The sequence below is a fragment of the Rhinopithecus roxellana genome, chromosome 8 (genome assembly GCF_007565055.1).
Source record: "Rhinopithecus roxellana isolate Shanxi Qingling chromosome 8, ASM756505v1, whole genome shotgun sequence".
In the NCBI taxonomy this organism is placed as follows: domain Eukaryota; kingdom Metazoa; phylum Chordata; class Mammalia; order Primates; family Cercopithecidae; genus Rhinopithecus; species Rhinopithecus roxellana.
The window spans coordinates 27,205,480-27,220,885 of NC_044556.1; the positions used below are offsets into that span (position 1 = coordinate 27,205,480).

Sequence of the window (15,406 nt, forward strand, 5' to 3'; positions counted from 1 at the left end):
TTTTGAAGGCCCTCCATAGTGTCTCCAGGATGGTCCCCAATAAGGAAACAGACCTGTAAAAAGAGGGAGATGAACGACTGGGATCAGCTTCCCATCCATGTGTAACTAATTATGTGTGCATTGGAAATTATTTTTAAATCTGTCATTGATTATGCTCTCCTTAATTAATGACTGAATGAATCATATAATTTAAAGATACAGTCATCAATTCTATGTTTATTCACATAAATCAGATGAGAAAGTTTCTAGTCTATATTCCAAAGTAATTTAATAAGAGATGCTTTTATAAAAGGCCTGTTAGATAACTGAGGGGAAAAGCTGTCTTTTATTCTTCATGTAGTATGTAATAATTCATAAATAGTATGGAAAAATAGATACTGAGTATACTGGAGTATAAATAGGAAAATGACATATGGTAAAATAATAACAGAATATGCTAGTATTTTTAACCTAAAATGTTGATGACTGTTGGAAATTTTTAAGCTTCTACTTTCAATTTCCTTTTTTTAAACAAAATTAAATTTTACAAATGAGAACACATTATAGCATGTAAATATTGATTTACTTCAAATATTTTTCATAAATGCTCAAAGCTTAAAGAAAAATGCCTACATATGAATATATTTAGTTCCACTAACTATTCCAATATCTAATCACTAATAAGATTGTTTTGACAAGGTCCTATATATAACATTTATATTACAGTTCAGCAGCTCTGTAAAACAAAGATTTGCATTATAGAAAATCAACTGAATCTTAAATAGATTGCCAGAGTTACTCACGCACAGCATTCTGAAACCTCAAAGGAATTTATCACAGGAAACATAGTAATGTATAATCATATTTGTCTTGGCAAGAAACCACAGGATTGTTTTGCTATTGCTATGACACTAATATATGCAACATTTTATACTACAATATTTCCTGCATATGTGCAACGTATGAAATAGACAATCCGTATAAACTTTTAAATCCATGAAGTCTTTGTATGGGAGTATCCTAGTGTGAAATTAAAAAAAAAATCTCATTAAAGAAATTATTGTTGCGGGAGGGAACTAACTTGTGTGAAGCACCTATGTGCCAAGAAGTTTATCTGTGATGTGTTAATTCCAACAATTATCCTACAGGGAAACCAACATTGAATCAATTCTTCAGATACGAAGAGGAGTGATTTGTCTAACTCCACTTCAATATTATGCAGCTGCACCAGGCTTCAAACCTAGCTCCAAAATCCAAGCTCTCTGTCCGCCCATCACTCTGACTAAATTCCACTTCATGTTTCACCATGACCACTGTAATCTTATAAAATCTGCAAAAGAGTCAATCAATGTAAAGTTCAATTCCTTGGGTCACTGGGAGCTCTTTCAGAACATTCCTATCGATGTAATTTTTTTTTTGCAGTTGCCATGAGAATTAAACATGGCAATTTTCATCTGTAATAATATATACTCATTATAATATTTCTAAATTTTTGGAGCTATTATCACTTCTTATCACTGTCATTCAGCTGATGTTTCTGTTAAGAGGGGTGAGCTTTTACATGATGAGCTTCACTGGGTAGTGTAGGTTGGTGAAAAGCCCCTTATCCTAGGTATAAAACTGAATCTTGTAAACTATTTCTATCACGACTTTCCCTTTCTTTTTGGCAAGAGACAATTCCCTTTGGTTCAATTGATTAAGAGCACATCAACCTAAGAATAAATAGTGGCTGGGTTTAGATGGAAAAAATCATTTCCTCAAAAAGCATTTTCAAATTAGCCAGGAGTGGTTATTGTGGCCTGTCGTACCTGCCTTAATAAAACTATACGGATATTAATTTCCCTTTGATCTACTAGAAATATCACATTTTCTGTCAAATCCTATTCATCCTTGTATTTATTTTTAAGTACTTTTGTTCCTTTACCAGATAAAGCCTTTTTTTTCTAGATTTTCTATATGGCATCAGTTAAAATGCATAATTCATACATTATCTCCCTGTGCTGACCTCTGCCAGTCTCATAGACTCAGCATTGGTCCTTGGAGTGAGAATAAGCACAGGCAGGAGAGGACTACAGAGCTCAGTGCTTTGCTGCTGGGGTGACTGCAGTCTGTCCTATGAGGATTGTCTGGAAGGAATGCCAGTGCACACCTTACCTGTTAATTATAAAGGACAGGAAGCTGTGAAGAAAGAACAGGGAAAGGCCATAGATGAAGGATCAGCATACACTATGGGTAGGGGAGAGGGATGGTTTTCTTAGTGACACTCTGGCTGGGAGCCCTTTTCTACTGTAAATCATGAGGTGAGATAAGTCCTCTAAATCAGCACCTTACAGCAGACTTTGCCAAATGACATCTGGTCAGTCACAATGGCATAACATGGCTTGGTTTTACTGAGATCTAGTAAGCATCATCTGCAGCATTCAACTGGATTCTTACGATAGCCTTTCAGATTCTTTTGTTGTTTCATATTGCTCTCTTATTCTCCTCTCTGAACAAGCCCTTTCCTTCCTTAAAGTCCTTTTTGGAAGGTACCCAATTGCTTACAGCATAAAAATCAACTTCTTAATGTTGTATAAAACATCCTTCATAACCGTCATCCAAGGTCACACAGAACACTTTTCCATGTATTTATTTCCTAATTGTATTTGCTCTCTATGATTTGCCTATTCATGAACTTCACCAATCAGGATGTTTTCTATATTATAGACATCAACTTTTTGACATGTGTGTTGTTTATATTTTATACTTTGTAATTGGCCTTTTGTAAATCATTTTAAACTACTCTTGGTAACTTATTTTTTAAAATGCTTGAACATTTTTTCTAGTTACCAATGCCAAGAATGAAGCACTGATAATGAGTCCCACCTTTATGAAATCTGGAGAATTTTATATTTTTACATTTTTGCTGGTATTATCTAGAATTTGTCTCATTTTGTCATCTTAGATAATTTTCTTTTCTTATATATCTTCTACTTAAATTTTATAGTTTTGTACAGTTTCTGTTAATTTATTTTACTAATTAGTTTTAATTTTACTAATTAGTTTTATATTGAATTGGTTTCTATTCTTTCTGCCAATTCATTCATATCCTAATTTGATCTCTAGTTACTGGTGTATTACTCAATTAATTGCTAAACATTTTCTGTACCTTTTTGTGAGTAGTTAAATCCCTGAATTCTTGCATATCTGATATTTATGGTTGTTTTAATACTTAAATGACCTTTTGGGTAGAAATAGGATTACATCATGAACTAATTCCTTGAAAATTCTGAAGACATGACTACATCTAGAAAAGATAGAGTAGGATAGATGTTGCATCTAATGTTATGCAGACACAAGTCTGGGACCAGCATGCTGTCAGCCTTGGATAGGTCAACAACTCCTTCTGTCTTTGTGGTTGTATTAGTTTTCACTAGGTAATGCTATATACCTAGTATATACACAGTGTGTGGCTATATGCAGTGTGTGTATATATATTATATATATTATTATATTATATATGTACACACACACTAGGTATATAGTATTACCTAGTGTGTGCATACATATATTGTATATATATACTGTATATATAAAAACATATATATATATATATATATATATAGTATAACAACCCCAAAGGCTCAGTGACTTCCAACAATAATACTTATTTCATCCTCATACTACATGTTGTTGGTCAGGTTCTTAATCTGCTCTAGGCCACAGGTTGGGGGCAGGCTGGCTTCTCCCATCTTTCCATTTTACAGCCCAGGCTGAGGCAGCAGTACTTGTCTGGAAAATGATCTTTTCCTGCAAGAAGGCAGGGGCAAGAATACTGGCAGAAACTCATGATAGCTCTACATGTTTCTGATTAATAAAGTTTATATCAGGTCTATTCACATGTTATTGACCAAGTCCAAAGTAACTGGAGTAGGAAGAACACTCTGCCTAAGGAAGGAAATAGCTAATAACTGGGAACAATTCTACTACCTATCACAGAACTTATAGGGTTCTTTCTTGAGTACTGAAAATCAAAAATTTCACTGAGAAACATCTAATCCCAATACATATTTCAGTAGTTATTTTTTTATCTGTTTAACCCTTCCAGCTTAAAGATTCAAGTATTTATTTGGAAGAAAAGTTCCTTTAAAGTGTATTTCTAAATATTGCTATTGCCCCACTTGTCATCTTCTTCAGATACAATGATTCACATGTTAGGTTTCTGTGGTATGTCCTCCACATCTATGATCTTTTCTCAGATATCAATTTAATTCTCATTTTTTAAATTATAAAATAATATAACCAACAACTTTTTCCAGCGTGAACTTTGTTCTTTGTGGTTTCTAGTATAGTTTTAATCCCACCATGGCATTATTTGTTTTCTTATATTACATTCCTGATTGTGTCAGCTTTCATCTGACATTCATTTCACAAGTTTCCTTTAATTTCCTTGACTGTGGGAAGAAGATGGTATCTACAATAAATTTAACTATATTTATTGTTATATATATATATAGAGAGAGAGATATATATAATGTGTTTTTTTTTTTTTTTTTTTTTTTTTTTTTTTTTTTTTTAAATGAAGTCTCACTCTGTTGCCCAGGCTGGAGTGCAGTGCCATGATCTTGGTTCGCTGTAACCTCTGCCTCCCGGTTTCAAGCGATTCTCCTGCCTCAGCTTCCCAAGTAGCTGGGACTACAGGCACGTGCCACCAGGCCCAGATAATTTTTGTATTTTTAGTAGAGGCGAGGTCTCACCATGTTGGCCAGGCTGGCCTCAAACTCCTGACCTCAGGTGATCCACCCGCCTTGGCCTCCCAAAGTGCTGGGATTACAGGTGTGAGCCACGGCGCCCAGCCAAATTTCTTGTAATCTTTTTGTTTGTTTGTTTCTTAAAAAAACAAATTGTCCAAATGCACAATTTGGCAGAGAAAAATAAACCAAATACTTTCAGAAATGTCGTGCGAGCCCTAAGGAAGGACAGTGCTTTAAATTACCCTGGGGGAGTTTTTCTGAGGACCTTTTGTCTATCTGAACACATCAGCAGTCAATCCAATAAGGAAGCACTGGAACCTCCTCAGAGAGCAGGTTTGTTTGTTTGTTTGTTTCTTAAAAACAAACAAACAAACCCCCACCCCCCAAAAAACCCCATGCTCTATTAAAATATCTCTTTCTCTCTCTTCTGTGTCATTTGAAAGGATTTAAGTTCTTGTCCTGATTATTCATGCTTGAAATAGGACAGATTTAGCTCAGTTCATTTTCCTAAAATGAGTGGGAAAGGATTCATCAGTTATCTCTTAATGATAACCATGAATTGCTAGGGAATCCTCCACTTAGATCATGAGCAGAAAAGCTGGAGGATGTAGTTTTATATCATCAGTCTGAGAGGATTGTGAGAAGCAGCTAAGATCATGAGCATTTTCAGGAAGGTCACTTGGTTTCTACACAATTTCATTCATTATGTTTGTTGAAACCAGGAAGACTACCGATCAGTTCAGTCGAGCTTCTATTCCAGGAGTATGTGCAATCCTTGCAGGTAGGTTTTGGTTCTGAACAAAGGGAAATCTTCATCCAGGTGTGAGGTACCCATCCAGTTCACAAAAGCTTTCCTTCATCTGGCATGAACCCCTAATAGTGAGAAGCCTAATCTGAGGACAGCTTCTTGTCTCAGAGCTTTCTTTGGGCATTTGCTTATTTGCTAACTCTGTCTCAATACGGTGTTGATCCAAGGTGTTGAGATGTTCTCCAAATGAAACGAACTCTTTACTCTGTTAGAGATTGTTCCTCGCTCTCACTCCCAGTCTTTGGAATTTTGGGATATTATTGGGGCTGCATAGAATTTTAGCTACTCGTACGGCACTGTATTTCTTAAAGAGCAAAGGAAAAATGGCATTGTCCTTTGTGGGATTTCCTAAAACTGGGTTTATTTGTACCATATCTAGTCAAAATGCCAAAAGAATTTTACTTTATCTAGTTTTCACTCTTGGTGACACAGTTATTAAGCTATTAATTCCTAGGAAGGAAGGAAGGAAGGGAGGGTCAGAAATGTGGATAAGGTCATGGTCCACTAACCTCAGTTGCCTCCTTCAGTTTAAACATTGCTCTGACTGGTGTCTGTTTCTCTCTTTCTTTCCTTCCTTCCTTCCTTCCTTCCTTCCTTCCTTCCTTCCTTCCTTCCTTCCTTCCTTCCTTCCTTCCTTCCTTCCTTCCTTCCTTCCTTCCTTCCTTCCGTCCTTCCTTTCTTTTTCTTTCTTTCTTTCTTTCTTTCTTTCTTTCTTTCTTTCTTTCTTTCTTTCTTTCTTTCTTTCTTTCTTTCTTTCTTTCTCTCTCTCATCCACATGTTCCTTTCCATACTATTAAAGATAGATAGTATTTCACATAATTGATTTTATTATATGTACATTTAATATACATATAAAGTCTTTTTAAAAAACTTTCCAATATGTATTGGAAAACTTTCCATGTCTTGATTTACCTCATCCATTTTAGCTGTTAAATAATAATTATTATTATAGTTATGATTATTAAGGGTTTCACTGGTACCAGACACTGTTTAAGTGCTTTACCATTAACTTATTGAACTCATATAATGATCAATTTATGAAAGAGAAAACTGAATCACCAAGCATTTAAGTGAGTTGCCTAAGGTCAAAATTATCCAAAATTCTCAGCTAGTTTGCCTCCAGAACCTACAAGCAAAAGCACTACACTACAATGTACTGGATCCCATTGATTTAATAATTCACTACTCATATATATTTAAGCTTTTCATGATTTAATGTGACAAAGAGTGATAGAAAAGTTACTAGTAACCTGAATATTTAGTGGATATTAGGATACAATGGACCAGTTTCCACAGATGATTAATTACTTTCACAAACCAAATGTAATGAATGTTCAGATATACTTGGCTTTCAGAAAAATCAGGACTTTTCCTCATAAACTATGGTAATTAGCTATATGAAAAACTCCCTATAATTAAGGAATAAATTGCTGGCATAAAAATAAAGAATGCTTGTATGCTATAATTACACTGCAGCTTATAGTTTGTCAAACATGTACTTTGAACATAAAAGGTTATATAAGTACATAACTTCTAAATGAAACCCTTTGCCTTCTCCATACAAAAGTGACGACCAGAAAATGACATCTTGGCATAATAATGCTAAAACTCTTGGTCATGCTTGCAGACCAAACTTCCACTCTGGGCTCCCTTACTTTTTTCAGAGGGCCAGCTTTAAGGTCTAATGCCACTCTCCAACTATCAATTATTAAGATCAAAGTACTGGGAAGAATTTTGCATTTACTTATTTACCAATATGAGCCATGATTAATGCAACAAGGTGAGTACTCGCTTAGTGACGTTCACCGGTTCTTGGAAACCAAGTTTAAGTAGAATGAAGTATAATGAAACCAATTTGACCATAGGCTAATTGCTATAAGCAGAAATTAAGTTTCTATGGCATATTTCTGGTCACAAAGACATCATCAAACTTCTAAATAAAGACCAAAATGGTTCTAATATAAAACACTGGAATAAATGTGATTATACATACATACATTTAAGAAAGATTAATAGAAACAAGCATGATAATTATCTGCCCAATTATTTTGGTTCAGGGTAGCATGTGGCCACAACCTAGCATAGCAGCTCAGGGCAAAGGCAGTAACCAGCCCTGGATAGGATGCCATCCCACAGCAGGTGCACTAACACACACACATCACATTCACCCACACTGGGACCATTTAAGCATGCCACTTCACCTAATAGGTAGTCTTTGAGAGGTGGGAGGAAAATAGGGTAGAAAAGCCATGCAGACATGGGGAGAATGTGCAAACTCCAGACAGCAGCCCTAGCTAGAGAGTGTGTGTGTGTGTGTGTGTGTGTTTTGTTTGTTTTTTCTCATCGGTGTTAGAAAGAAATGATATTGAATGAAATGATGTAATTCGAAGACCTGCTGTGTATTTATCCCAAATACTCCTTATCACACACAAAAAGAGAAAGCTATTGTAGGCTTCCCTTAAGTGGTAGCCTTCCTCCCTTTCTGCCTGATGAACACAAATACATGTCCTCTCAGCAGCACAGTTCCAAAGGCATGCCTGAGATGTGTTCTCAGCATCTGGCCTTGTGATCATCCCATGCTCTTTTTGAGTGCAGGGGGCAGAACTTGCACTGTGCAGACAGCATTCTGCCTGGGAACAGGAATACAAAGATGAGAGAGTAAAGCTGGAACTCAGCAGGGTGTGGTGCCAATGTACTATAGTGAGTAAGGGGAGAACCGAATCAGATTCAAACCATTTTTATTTCCTAGCTACCGGAGTGAAAACAGAGCGCATAAATTTGTTATAAACCAAAAAATTAATGAAAGAAACATGCCACTTAACCTAATATGTACATGAATACATATATTAACAAATACTCATCTCTAACAATTTATACATGAATAGAATATTTTTGCTTTTACTATCAAATATTTCAAAGCTCCCTATAAATAAAAATGAACTAGCATAACATTGACAAGAACCTTTTAAATAATTTAATAGATATAATGATGTAATGATATATATGAATATTTGGCAATGCTAGAAAGCTACCAAAGAACACTCATGCAAATAAATGTTAAAAGGTAGAAGGCAGTGATTATTACTGAAGTTAATTTCAGACGTATACAAAATCAAAAGGTTGTAATAGTTACCCTGACCATATTATTCAAAATATGTCTAAGATCTCTTCCTATATTTCACAACCCTTATTTTTTAGAGATGGGGTCAGAGATGGGGTCTCCCATCTGTTGCCCAGGCTGTACTACAGTGGTGTGATCATAGCTCACTGCAGCCTTGAACTCCTGGGCTCAAGCAATTATCCTATCTCAGTCTCCTGAGTCTCTAGGACTACAGGCACATGCCACCACACCTGGCTAATTTTCATTTTTAATTTTTTTTTGTAGAAATGGAGTCTCGCTATTGTTACAGCCCAGAGTGGTCTCGAATTCCTGACCTTAAGGGATCCTTCCCCCTTAGCCTCCCAAAGCACCGGCATTACAAGCATGTACCATTATCCCTGGGCTAAATTCTACTGTTTTTAATCTTTATTTAGTAAATTAAACAAGATCTAATTTTGTTCAGATTATTCAGCTTTCAAACACATTTTCTTACATAGGTATGTGTCTCAAAATGTTACATTGTATAATTTTTCTCAGCTGCTTATCAATGATCTGGACTTTTGTAAATTACTTAACCAGTTGGAAGTTCAGTTTTCTTAACTGTAAAATGGGAATATGCATTGTAATAGGATATCAGCTAAGTCACTATAGAAAAGAAATTAGAACAATTCAATGGCTGAGAGGAGAAAGTAGTTCATTTCTTTCTCAGAACCATCTAGGCTGGGTGCTAGCAGGATAGATTGGCCATCTTACAAAGGGATTTCCGAGGTTGCTCCAGTCATTATCTTTTTCATTTGGTGAGAAAGGGTAGAGAATGTCCGGGGCAAGAGTCTTCAAAGAGATAAATCAGAGGTTGAACTTATTCCTTCTGCTCACATTCCATTTGTCTAAACTTGGTCTCATGGTTACACCTAACTGCAAGGGAAGCTGGGAAACATAGATTGTAGCTGGGCAGTCATGAATGTAGCTAAAATTAGGGGATTCAATTATTAAAAGGAAGAAGGGGAGAAGGAATACTGAGTATTAGCAGTTCTTACCATTATAATGAGGATCATGTTTAAAAATTGCTGTGAGTACTGAAATTGTATCTGTAGAGCATAGAAGTATTTTGTGGGATTTATATAAACCATCAGCACAGGGCTTGACACATACTGATGATCATTAAATGGTAGTCATTATTAGTGTTAGTATATTATTATTATTATTAAATACTTCTATCCTTACCTGAATGCTTGAAATCTCTCCAAAGTATCATGGGCAAGTAATTATTTAGCTATTCTGGAATTCCTATAGTAAAAGGAAATTTTATCTCTCTTAAGGCAGCCATTTCATTTTCAGAGTTTCTTCTTTCTAGCCATTATTTGTCTTCTTACACTCACTTTTCTTTGCTTTGTCCTAACTGTGATCTCAGACACCATCCAGAACAAATCTCACCCCTCTGTCATACAAGAGTCCTTCAGATTCTTATGGGAAGCTATTGCTTCTTTCATGAGTTTTCTTTAAGCACTTTTTTTTGTTCCTCTAACAGTCCCTCATAATCCATGTTGAGTACATCCCAAAGAAATTCATTCACTCATTTAACAAATATTTATTGAGTATCAACTATTTTATCAATGCCCACTTTAAAACTGTGTTGTCAAGATCAGTACACAATATTCAAAGTTGGTCTGACCAGAGCCTAGCAGTGCACACCATCAACCCCCTCATTCAGGGTATCATTTTCCCCAAGCAGGCCTTAAGACAATTTAACTCTTTTGGCAGTCTTATCACGCTGTTGACACATGTTGACTTGGTGCCTATTACACCCCAAGCCTTTTTCATTTGTGCAATTAACCTAGATGTACCCTACTTTACACATGAAGTTTTTAAAAAATCCGAATACAAAATGTTTCCTTTATTTCTAGTTAATTATGAATTGCATCTCATTGCAGTCACTGAATAATTTTTATTCTTTCGTTGAATATGTTAATTATCTTTCACAGATACACACAATCTGAACACCTGATTAGTGTGTAACTGACTCTTCAGCTAAGATACTGACCAAATGTGGAAGTGAACAGGACTGAAGAGAAGCCACTAGTATACCTCAGAGCAATCATTTAACTAGTTACAAATGCACATAACTGCACCAACATTTAGGAAAGATTATCCTATGTGGTTCTTCCAAAAGTCTCAAGAAAAGTTTTTGTCAAATACCTAGTTTCTGTGCTCACCTGCCATGCCCAATGAGGCCTTGGCCGACAAGGCCAAGTGCTACTCTCTGGCTGCATTCAGCCCAATGGAGTCTCAGAATCTCCCTCATTAGAAGAGCATGACTGGTGTTTTCCTAATGTCAGACCTTTGTGCACTGAGATTCAACAAATCTTTATTGAACTGTGAATGTGTGTCAGGCATTGTGCTGAGCACTTTCTCATATAAATGGAACATGGAAGACATGGAATATATTTTGTAAAAAATGCAATATATCCTCAAGTAAAACTTTTTATTTTTCCTATGTGTGAGACCAGTACACAATGTTCCTTATTTAGAAACTACGGCAAAGTACTAAATGGATTTCACATACAGGTACTCCTCACCTTTTAGCATGAGGAAGACAAACAGATATATATATTTTTTTTTATACGGAGTCTCACTCTGTTGCCTAAGCTGGACTGCAGTGGCATGATCTTGGCTCATTGCAACCTTTGGTTCCCAGATTCAAGTGATTCTGGTGCCTCAGCCTCCCAAGTAGCTGGGACTACAGGTGCATGCCACCGCGCCCAGCTAATTTTTGTATTTTTTTGGTAGAGACGAGGTTTCTCCATGTTGGCCAGGCTGGTCTTGAACTCCTGGTCTCAAGTGATCTGTCCACCTTGGCCTCCCAAAGAGCTGGGATTGATTACAGGCCAGGTGTGAGCCACTGTGACCAGCCTACAAACAGATTTTTTAAATGTGATATATATTTTTCTATTATTATGTCTTTAGTGGCTAAATTCTTGCTAAATATCACATTACACTCTGAGGCTAAGTAAATCAACACAAACTGTGTGGACATGCTCCAGATATACATACAGGAATAATGATTCATTTGCTCTAAATATTATAATTTCGAATTTAAATTGTGAATCACCTGTACAGATGTTACCTTTTCCAAAGGACTTTCTACTCGAGGAATGCTGATTGTTGGCATCTGTGCCAGATTATCCATGTGTATATGCTCATTTTCTGCTTGTCTTCCTTTGAAATTATTTACCACGCACACAACCTAAAATTTCAGAAAACAATTACAGTTAAAGCAAACTGTGCTCACTGTGACTTTCACCCTTTTGAGGAGCTTAATAAATCTAAACATGTAAGAAAGTATCAAAATTACTTAAATGTTACATGTATATGAATTTATACCCAGATTTATTGTATACATTTATTGTAAAGTTTATTGTATAAATTTTAATAGCTGCTCCAATGCAGATATGTTTAAGAAAACTCACAGTTAATATGTAGCTCACTCAATTATGACAATTTTACTATTCCAAAATTTTCATTAAAGTATAGTCAATGCTCAAATCGATCATAACACCATAACCTTATAAAAATTCATAGCAAGCTATCCTTTTCCTAATATGGTTAACCTACAACTTAATTTAAATGCTAATTATTTTTCATTGCTTCAGTATCATTATATTCATAATAAACCTTTTACAATTGGCACTCTCTAATTTAGCAGCATTCCTTAATTAACCTAGTTTGTCATCTATTATTGTGTCCCATATATACTTGGCATACCAACAGTAGCTTAATGGGGCTACCACTGAAATAGAAAACCCTCTACATAAAGAAAATTGACCCTTGTTTCAATGGACTATATCTCACAGGTGACAGAATTTGAACTAAACCAGAGGTTCTCATACTTAATGTGCATAAAACTACATTTTTGGCATTGTTAAAAATGCATACTCTGAAGCCCTCCCCTAAAGATTCTGATTTAGTAAATGAAGAATGGGGTCTAGGAGTTGGCACTTCAAAAATACATTCAAGAAGCTTCTAATGCAGGTGAATCATATTTAAGAGATAATGAATTAAACATACCTGGAAAATTATTTGCTACTGTTTGCTTATGCAATAAACAAGGTATTCTTGGGAAAGGTATTCTTGAGTTTTATTTTCTGTGCTTCATATTCTATTACAAATCAAAATATAGGACTTACTTGCAGCTATAACCTAACATTCATTTTGTAAAGTACTTAACATATAATTATACATTTACAGTTCATATTTTCACAAATGTTACACTGAAAAGTCTTTTCTTTAGTAGAATTCATTACTGAATATCTTCAAAGGCCAATTAGATCTTGGTTGCTTTCCAGTTTTTAAATAAAATTTACAAATCCATAAAATAATAACATGTACTGAGACTTTATGTCAGAAAAATACTTCTTTGCAAATTGTTATAGACTTCTTATCCTTCCACTTCCCAGAAGAACTACAGATTAGAAACATAGATCAAAGCCTGATAATTTGATACCTCAACTTTGCAGTTGCCACTTTAAAGATCTTTAAAGTAAGGGACAGTAAAGGCTTAGAGATGGGTACTTGATAAAACTACTACCTCATGATGTTACCAGCTTCATGACCTCAAAAAAGTCGAACAGATACTGATTGCTCTAGAGATAAGGTAAGCAAATTTTTCGTGTAAAAGGAAGATAGTAAATACTTTTGGCTTTGCAGCCTTACAACCTTTGCCGCAACTGTTCAACTCTGCCTTTTTGGTGCAAACATAGCCATTGACAGTTCATAAACAAATAGGAGTGTCAATATTCAAAAATAACTTTGTTTACAAAGATAGGCAGCAGATCAAATTTGGTCTGTGGGCTGCAGTTGGCTGACTGACCACTGCTCTAAAATACAAAGGATACAGTCAAGAATTTTAGCCAGCAATAACAACAATGAAACAAATGAGCAGTTTCACACCCATTCCATGAAATACATACACATATACACATATTTCCCTTTTCACTGGTATTAGAAATTATTGGAAAATTGGGAAGATGAATAACATTGCTAATAATTATTTCGAAGTAAAATTTGTTAAAAATGAAATAACTGTACATAGATATATGGCTCTCATGTGATAAAAGTTTATCTAGAGACAATATGGGCTTCTGGAATGATAATTATTTTACATTATGTAGGTTTTGGAAACTCTTTGAAACGATGTATTGGTTATCTCTTTGCCTTAATTAAGGATCAAGGTAATTCCACTGAAGCAGCTAAGAATTTGCATATGAAATACTTAAGTGACTAACCCATAGCAGATACTTATCAAATTGTATCTACTAGCATCATGATTATTATTCTTATTCTTAGTATTTTAATTATCGGGAAATAAATTACCTAATCCTCTGTAGAGTTAGACTCCAATATTTAATAAGTCTTGTCTGCTAACATTTACAAGTATGGAACAGATGTCCTGTTTGTAAAAATGGTAAGAAAAAGTGAGGGACCTGGTTTTTGATCTTGAGCATGCCTGAGTCTATACATTCTCAGACAGTTCTCTGGGTCTCAGTTTTATCAGTTTGAAAGTGAAAAGGTTGCAATAGATCACTAAATTAACATCATTTCTTTGTCTGGCAAAGGTATGACAACTCAACAACTACTCAAAACTAAACTCAAGATCTGCCCCCTCCAGCACCCACTCCAAACTTGATCTTTTCTCTGGACACTTTCAAGGAAAGGCAACATGCCACCCCACCCCTCAACACCCACCTCCACCCCAATGCAGCTGCACAAGGCTAAAAACTTGAATTAATCCTTTACACCTCTTACACATGACCAGTTACTGAATCTGCTCAATGTTACTTTCTAAATATCTTGATATCTAAGTATCTTGATTTCTTTTTTTTTTTTTTCAAATGTTTGCAACTTTATTTTGCTGTTCATAATCCATGGCCAGGAATAACTATAGTATCTACAGTTTGGTGGGCATTGACGTAAAGGCTCCTGAACAGATTTGGTGGAGAGATGCCAATATGAGTCTGAATTACAAGGTTCAAATAAGATAGCATATGCTAGCCTGTATCTCCAGTTATTTGGCATGAAATATGTACTCATCAAATATTAGTTACCTTCTACATTGATGAAACGTCTGCCCCAGGTCTTTCACTTATAACTTTACAAGTTGTGTTAATCCATGTATTTCTTATATTTTCTTCATTTTATCTCCTCCACCAACTCCAAAAACTAAGCAACTACCACCTGTTGCCTGGATACGTACACAGCTTTATAAACTCTCTCTCTAAATCTCATCTTGGCCCCTCTATTTCCACCATAATGTGAGAATGATCTTTGCAAATGCAAACTGGATTGTGTTACCCCCTTAACGCCATTCATGGCTTGGCTTTCCACATTTCTTAATGTGTAAACTCTGGCCCAGGCCCACTTTTGCAGCCTTCATTCTCTGTTTTCAAAACACTTTCTGTTAGCTTTCACTTCCTGCTGTTTGGATACTCCTCACCTTCACTGTCTTTGGATGCCATATCTAACTCAGCCGTGATATCTCATCTCAGCTTCACTTCCTCATGGATGCCTTCCTTGAACTCCTAGCTAGGACGGTTTATTTTGTTTTTGTTTGTTTGCTTTTTGCTCACATGGAGCTGTGATTCTTTTTATCAGAGCACTTAGTATGAAATTAAACATCATTTAAAGTAATACTTTGATTGATGTGTCTCTTCCAAGTTCCACAAATGCAGAGATGTTCTTTTTTGCTCACCGCTGTGTTCCCACTGTCACAGTGAAGGATCAGATTAATGA

General features: G+C 35.6%; 1 protein-coding gene across 2 annotated transcripts in view; it reads right to left on the reverse strand.

Moving 5' to 3' along the window:
* PLPPR5 (phospholipid phosphatase related 5) overlaps positions 1–15,406 on the reverse strand; it is a 115,655-nt gene that overhangs the window by 12,396 nt on the left and 87,853 nt on the right. Inside the window, exon 5 of one of the 2 annotated variants that reach the window (XM_010367728.2) lies at positions 11,730–11,864. In XM_010367728.2, coding sequence (XP_010366030.1) covers positions 11,730–11,864 — 135 coding nt within the window. The remainder of the gene's footprint in view (positions 1–11,729; positions 11,865–15,406) is intronic. The other variant, XM_010367729.2, reaches the window with a different exon arrangement.